This window comes from Ptychodera flava, chromosome 7 (genome assembly GCF_041260155.1).
Source record: "Ptychodera flava strain L36383 chromosome 7, AS_Pfla_20210202, whole genome shotgun sequence".
In the NCBI taxonomy this organism is placed as follows: domain Eukaryota; kingdom Metazoa; phylum Hemichordata; class Enteropneusta; family Ptychoderidae; genus Ptychodera; species Ptychodera flava.
The window spans coordinates 31,600,996-31,609,136 of record NC_091934.1 but is presented as its reverse complement, the minus strand read 5'-3'; the positions used below and the strand labels follow the sequence as shown (position 1 = coordinate 31,609,136).

At 41.6% G+C, this 8,141-nt stretch overlaps 1 protein-coding gene across 1 annotated transcript; it reads left to right on the top strand.

Annotated features, from left to right (window-relative positions):
- The first annotated feature begins 2,217 nt into the window (after positions 1 to 2,217).
- LOC139137276 (membrane-associated transporter protein-like) lies at positions 2,218 to 7,589 on the top strand. Its single transcript, XM_070705277.1, has 6 exons — positions 2,218 to 2,976; positions 3,577 to 3,735; positions 4,215 to 4,736; positions 5,703 to 5,813; positions 6,041 to 6,249; positions 6,719 to 7,589. Exons 1-6 carry the CDS (start codon positions 2,271 to 2,273, stop codon positions 6,959 to 6,961), a joined length of 1,950 nt encoding a protein of 649 aa, XP_070561378.1. The 5' UTR covers positions 2,218 to 2,270; the 3' UTR covers positions 6,962 to 7,589.
- The last annotated feature ends 552 nt before the right edge of the window (positions 7,590 to 8,141 follow it).

Genomic DNA, 8,141 nt, shown 5'->3' with positions numbered 1-8,141 from the left:
TAACAACTTTCATTTTTCTTTTGTGATTTAAATATCGTTCAAAATTTTCATGGAATGGCACAGTTATGTGCAAAAACTCCATGGATACGTGTCGAAATCGTCTGCAGGTTTCGAAGGCTGACCTATATATTCATTTAATGTGTTACATACACGGTTGTGACCTTTTCGTTGAACTTTGAACCTACCTGAGGCTCTTATCAGTCACCGTTGACGGCCGGTGTGGTGGTGTGAGACTGTCATTTACAAAACGTTGCTGCCTGTGTGGAGGCTTGCTTCGCTGTGCGGCACCGGGCCGAGCTCCAATATTTCGCATTGGACCTCGTTTAGTGTACATGCCGCTGGAGGGGACACTTTGCGGACCTCTGCCTGTTTTATCTACTGCTCTCACACGTTACGAAGAGTGACAGAGTGGAATCAACTGCTAAGTTCCTGAACACCTTGTCAGGTAAGACTGCAGGAGAACACAATCTTGAGATTACGCAATGATAGGCTTTTTCAACAGGGCCCTACAGTGCAAAAACCACCTGTTGATTTGCGAACTTGTTCACATACTTTGGTCGAACCACGGGACCGACGCATAATTTATTGTGGCTTTATATACTTCGACTACAACCAGACTCTGTGCAAAAAAATCTTCATAGACCGTTCGGCCATGGCAGTAGTCTCGCTACTACTATCTATGGTCCAACACGTGCATAAGAGGTGAATGTACGATGGCCATTGATCATAGGGGATAGCTTATATGTCCGTCCAAAGGGGTGGGCCCTTGCTGTTGCGTTCGTAGTTGTCAAATTATCCAGTAATAATCTGGTGACAGCGTCTACAGATTAGTAACTTACCCCTGGTTGCTTTGGTGCATTAGTCAATCAAAAGCATCAGATAATACAGGCAACATAGTGATAAAAGTTAAGGTAAGATTATCAAAGGACTAATGGTCTATACATGCCACAGTGAAGGAGAGAAATACATCTTATCAAAACCAGTGCTAAGATGAGACGAAGACACCAAAGGTTGCTGGTACAAATCTTTATTGGCAATAAGCTTATATATCATAGTCAGACACATTATGCAGAATGAACAATCTCTAAAAGAAACCTAAGCTTGACACCAATACACCTCGCCCTGGGAACGGACATGTAAGGTATCCCCTATGCACGGACTATAGCCAATAGGGCGGAAGATTGACAAAAAGGCGGTGGATCACATATGCGGGCTATCTCCATGGTGATAGCAATTTGACGACCAGCCAGGGTCAATGCACTGAACTATTTGGGCAATTGTATTATCTTGGAAGCTTTGCGCTTATAGGTTGGCTTCAACTCATTTTCAATTTTTTAAGCAGCCAATCGGGTAGACAAGTATCGTGAGACCCTGTTTCAGGCGCCTAAAAATCCGCCAATCAGATGTAATTTTCCCAACTGCAACAATTTGCTAGAAATATTACGCGGTGCCCTTTGAATTGTCTTCGATAGATTCACTGAGTCAGGCATGGGTATGGTGTGAAGGAACTGTGATGCCCCTGTGCTGTCTGTGATTGCAGAAAACGTTTAAAATCATCATCCCAGATCAACACACGTTACACCAGTCTGCATACTGAGAAGTTGAACGGCAAAAGATCCTTATTGAAATAAATTGACCCTTGCATTGTCTTAAGACTTACCATTTTCAGATCACGAACAAAGATGTGCTATCTGTCAGTTTCAGTTGAATGAATTTTACCCAAATATTCCTTTCCCTGGATTTAATTTGATGATATATTCAAAGCTTCGTCCGAGGTCGAACCTTTTATAGACACAGCTGGGTTTAAACGGACACTGCACTCAACACGCCTGCAGTAAAAAGTGTTTATATCATCATATCTGTGTTGAGTTCTGTAGGTCTATCAGATTTACATAAAATTACACCACTTATCAGACTGAAAAAACATGTGTCCTTCACTTGATAATTCCGTCACCGTCGGTTCACGAGGACAATGTGCTCGGCAGATGGCATTAGTAACATTACTAGGGTGTATTTTATTCGAGATCAGTATGTGCCCATATTTCACCGTTTAATCTGTTAGTGCGATTGTTATACTGCTCTATTAATAAGGTCGATCGCCACTGGACACGATTAGGCTGAACTGTTTGATGCGGTACAGTGGTCACATGCTTTAATAACCCTCATTACCATACATCAATTCGCTGCATTCATGTTCTCAAATCTCTACTTTTTCAGACATTCTCTATTATTCAGGTCCCTCAATTTAATCAGCTAGACCCGCTGCAAACATGGCTTCTCCGGAAGTTACACCACCTCATAGATCGTCCTACGGCCAACCACTGCCGATTTCCCCAGGATATCAACGTCGGACCTCGACGGCGCTAATGTCCCCTGTTTCGCCGCCAATCTCCTACGGCAGCTATTCAAGTTCCTATACCATGTCCATGAAGAGTCCTTACCGGAGACCCAGCACATTCTCCGTCAACTATCAAGACGAGGAGGAGGATCATGACGGACCAGCGCTCGATATCCAACGCGCCTACCGCCGACAAAGCAGACGACGAGACTCTCGCAGGATCTCGATCTCGCAAGCTCCGCCATTGCAGGCCATAGAAACTCTTCAAGATGATCCAACCCTTGAGGGCGCGCCTGATGAGTTCCCGATGCCCGAACCGCCAGGAAGATCTCTGAGAGATTTGCTTCTACTGGGGGCGCTAGTCTTTGGCACTCAGTACTGTTTCGCCACAGAGACCGCCTTTGCGACGCCGATATTGCTGAAGGTAGGTCTTCCAGACCAACTGTACAGCTTGAACTGGTTTCTCGGTCCCGTTATAGGGTTCCTTTTTCAACCACTGATCGGTACATTTAGCGACCGCTGCACGTGTTCTTGGGGAAGACGTCGGCCATTTATTCTCGCTCTGTGTGTCGGCATATTGATCGGACTGTCACTGGTGTTAAATGGTGCTGACTTAGGGAAGCTGGTACAAAATTCAAGTAAGTGTCAAGATTGCTTTGAAAACTTATTTCGAATGACGACTTTATTGCTCTAAACAATCGTTCTTTATACTTTGTTTCCATCGATTGATAACGTCTTACAGGGAAAAGTATTCTCATATTACCCTCTACTGAAATAATAAGAAAGAGGCAATTCGATATTATATAGGAATGATCTTTGCCCAGTACCGTCATAATGCATAATAAAAAGTCAAATTCTGACGATCACGGGACCACGTAAGCGTTTTGTTAGGGACTTCAGGTAATTTTATTAATAGTATGTTGAACCCTACCTACCCACCTACCTATCTATCTACCTACCTACCTATCTACCTACCTACCCAACTACCTACCTACCTACCTACCTACATACATACAAATTTAATATAGGCCTACACACTACAATTTAGTTCTGTCGTTTGTTAGGAAAACTGTCTTTGTTGTGGACTTCCCGATATTGAGATGACAGTTTAAGTCTTGTTAGAAAGAACACACCACTACCATATTAAAGTAGATAATAACGTTTGAATTTGAAAGTATTCTAGCAAAAAATCGCAAGTAATGCGACGTTTTTCTCCTCGTTGTTCCAATTCCGGACAGGCTCGTACACAGTGTGGAGTATCGTATTCACAATCGTCGGTGTGGTGGTGATGGATTTCACCGCCGACAGCGTAGACTGCCCTCATCGGGCGTACATTGTCGACGTCTGTAATTCCAACGACATAGAGAGGGGCATGAATATAAGGGCCTTGTTGACAGGTGAGATGTCCAACGGTGTTTCTCTTTGTCTTATTAATCTGAATAATGGTATACGTTTGCTTGAGACTGTCTATACTTCAAAACGACCATTAAATAATCCGTCGACAATCGTGGCAGCCGACGTATCTTCACCATCTTGAGCAACGCCCCCACCGACCACAAATTTGTCTCTCTACCACTTCGACCAAAGGCTAACAGTTTTAAGAACTGACGACTTACCTGTAATTTTTTGTGAACTTCACAAGTTTACTGGGACCAATGGTGCATGATACCTATTCCTAAGGAAAAGACCTGGAAGTGCTCCCCTTTTTCAATTTGATATGTGAATTTGTCCGGCGATCAAAATGTAATTTCAAATTATCTCGAAGATTGATGTCACTTTTAGTGACACTTGAATTTCTATAAACTCTGGTCGACTTACCCTTATAAGACCAATCGGTGAATTTCATTAACATATGATACCGCTATCGTTCTCCTAGGTCTTGGCGGCGGTATAGGCTATGTTATTGGGGGCATCGACTGGACAAAGACACCCCTTGGGCCGGCATTTGGGAACTCTCAAGTTCGGGTCATTTACGTCATAAACATGGCAGTGTGCCTCGTGACATTCACCTTGACGCTGTTCAGTGTCAAGGAAACTCCCCTAAAGAAAGTGAAGTCTTCCGAGAGGACCCCAGAGGACGAAAAGGCGTTACTGTTCAACGGGAATGTAGAAAAAGAAGGCAGTGGAATCTCGACATCATATGGCAGCGTCGGACATGTCGACGGCATCGCCAAACACGGCGGCAGTGCGTTTGATGACGTTTCGCTGTCGCCGTCCAGCGACAACAGCGTCCCCGTGGAGTCTTTGGCTGACACGTCAACGCTGGCCTTGTTAAAATCGATTGCCAAAATGCCAAAGGAACTTGCTTTTCTCTGCATAAACCACTTTCTCGGGGAGCTGGCGTATTTGACGGTACTTTTGTTCTTTACTGACTACATGGGACAAGTTGTGTATAAAGGTAAGGTCGTCAAAATTCCAACATGCAAGATTCAACCAATGAACAACCTGTATTATCATAAATGATCCACCGGCCCGCAACAGCATCCACAAACGATCAAAAATATTGACAATTCGTTAAAGGTAGTATGCGCCTCGAAAGAGAAAAACGTAAACTTTTGTTTAAACTTTTCTCAAGGAATCTTTCAATCATTCTCTTTCAAAATCAAGAATAAAATCGGGGGTAGGGCATCGTACAAATTTAGGTACTAGAGAAACAATTTCCAAAGGTTTATTGATATTTGAAATTCAAAATGGCCGCCATCACTGTGTTAACTCTACGGGGAAAATAAAAAAAGGTTTCGCTTTTGGAAAAACTAAAAGGGTGAATGGTAGATCAGAAAAGAATTGGTACTAAAAGTTTGAGAGTCAGAATAGCTGTCGTCGAGGCGCATAGTATCTTAAATCTTCTTTTTATCGAGTCAATCCGGTTTAGTACAAGATGTTCCTACATTATACTCAAATTTAAATGCTAAAATTTACCACTTGTCAAGAGGAGACTACATATCTATAGGGTATTTGTTTCGACAATGCATTATTCAATTCGCCTGAACGGAGCCTTGCGACCGTCAACCGCCCTATATTAGTCTTCAAATAACTGTAAATTAACAGTGTCCCCCCGGTCTTTGCAATTGTAACGGCTTCATGGTAATTCCTTAAGCACAGGAACTGTACTTAATGCATATCGCATTCATCAAGTCGCATCAAATCATGTAATATTTTGAAAGGTTCTGGCACATACACCTCTGGACAATTATCCACCAGGCATGCACTCAGTATCTTTACCCTAACCCTACCCCAGCTGGATTGAAATGTCACGGTGGTAAATTGGATGTTCTGGGTCTACCCGCTCTTCTACCCCTCAAAGTTGTCCACAGAAACACTATGTCACGTTTCTTACAATCGTTTCTTACTCTCTAATTTCTAGGTGACCCTTCTCAACCCGAGGATTCCCATGCTCATAAACTCTACGATGAGGGCGTTAAGATGGGATGTTGGGGAATGTGTATATTCGCCTTCTCAGCAGCTATTTATTCGTGTAAGTATAAAGTGAAGCTTTAAAATATTATTTATGCCGATTGCCAGTCAATCTTCGCTGACGTATTCGGTTGCATTTGACCAATGTTTGAGAGTTCAGATTTGGTAGCCCATATGATAGATGGGGCGTAACAGATCACATATTTTTCTTCCATTAAAACAATGTTTAACAGACGCCAACATTTCCTAAGAATAAAATTGGTGTTTTATTGTTTGTTTATTTTGCAGTGGTCCTAGACAGACTGATTCTGAAATGTCAGCTTCGAACTTTGTATGTCGGTGGAGAGCTGATATTCGCTGTTGGGACAGGCTTGCAGGCCATTTTCACCGACAGTGTTCCAGCGACATTGGCATTGTGCGCCACCTACGGCGTCATGTACTCAACCATAGCAACTCTGCCGTTCATCATCTTGGCGAGATTTCACGAGAATGAAGACGTGAGTTTGTGTCGGTTTTTTTTCACAAACATGACCTACGTATAATTGTGACAGTTTATTGATGACTCAGTGTGTAAGACAGACAGAGTGCCGACTACTTCTGTGGTATGGCAACGCTGGTTTCATTTCGGCATTTCTGGTGCAAACGATTCCCTGAATAAAAAAGAGACTGAGAGGTTGGCGAACGCCGATTGTCACCTTTAACATTAATATATGTGACCTATAAGAGTAATGTTTCATGCAAACTTTGAACTCCGTAAGTACACATTCAGGTTTGAATATAATACACATTAATGATGACTTATCTGAAACGGGGAAAATCGAAGTGATAGATTGTCTCCCGGCGACGTAAAACAAATAAGATTGCAGTAGGTACAATAGTTTCGGTTTTTTGGCTCACCACGAAGCCATCTTGGAGCTTTCGCATGCCCACTCTCACAAGCAGTCATTCTCTTGCTCTGCATTTCAGTACGTCAATCGAGGCAGCGTTCAACGCGGACTAGCCACCGACACAGCGTGTCTCCAGTGCCAACTGTTCCTAGCTCAGATACTTCTCTCCGCCGTGCTGGGACCCATCGCCAGCGCGGCAGGAACGCATCTGACCACGGTCTTCATCGCCTCGGGAGCCGGATTTGTGGCGGCGTTCTTCTCGGCTTTGTTCGTCATCTATGAGGTTCGACCGAGGCCAATGCCCCTGTATCAACAGACGTAAAGACTTTTCACTAGAATTATTGGGGCAGTGGCGGCACAACTTTATTTATCTGCCTCATTACAAAAAATGTGTTTATTGTTTTGTTTTGTAACCTCGAACACGACTCCAAAGACGTATATGGGTTGTGCTCACACAACACCATCACAGTAACTCTTTAATTCTTTTAAAGATGTGTCTGTTAAATAATCCTATCTAATAGTACTATGTCGGACGAAATGCACGTCCTATTAACTTTTATAAAGTTTTCATAATTATAATTAACCGGCATCATTATCTTTCATAAAGTCTGATTTGAAAGCCAGAGATAAAATTGCGGGACATAGTTCAGTACTGATAGAAACATAATCCAAAATTTACTCAGCTAAAGGAGACGTGTTTTCAAACTCTACTGCCTCGTTTCAATCTCTATCAGGTACTTAAAGACTACTCAATTGGTAGGTCTATCTGTTTATGCCACGTTGTTTTACACCGGTCGTTGAATTATTTATCCGTTGTTCAAAAAAAGTCATGTCTGATGGTCACGTACTGCCGACGTCTCTCTATAAGTCCATGGCAGGCCGCGAAGACATCATGATCGCGGTTGACTTTGTATTTTGGAAGTATGAATAAAGAAAATACTTTTATACAAATAGCACAACATGGCTTTGTTGTCTTTGATTTCGACTAAAACTTGACAAAGATTATCGCCTTGATGCAAGATATTAGTAAACTGAATCTGAGAACTGAAACTGTGACAACTATTTTCTGGCAAAGCACAGAATTCACAGATACGGGAAACCTTTGTGCACATGCTGAGTATCTATCTATCTATCTATCTATCTATCTATCTATCTATCTATCTATATATCTATCTATCTATCTATCTATCTATCTATCTATCTATCTATCTATCTATCTATCTATCTATCTATCTATCTATCTATCTATGTCTTTCTGTCTATCTGTATACATGTAAAGTTCTGTCCTTCAGAGTGTATATATGTATGTATGTATGTATATATATATATATATATATATATATATATATAGTATATTAATAGATATACGTATATATATACATATATTATGAATAAATATATATATATATACATACACACACAATATATATATATATATATATATATATTATATATATATATATATATATATCAGAAGTCGTATCACAGTCTACTCCTTATAC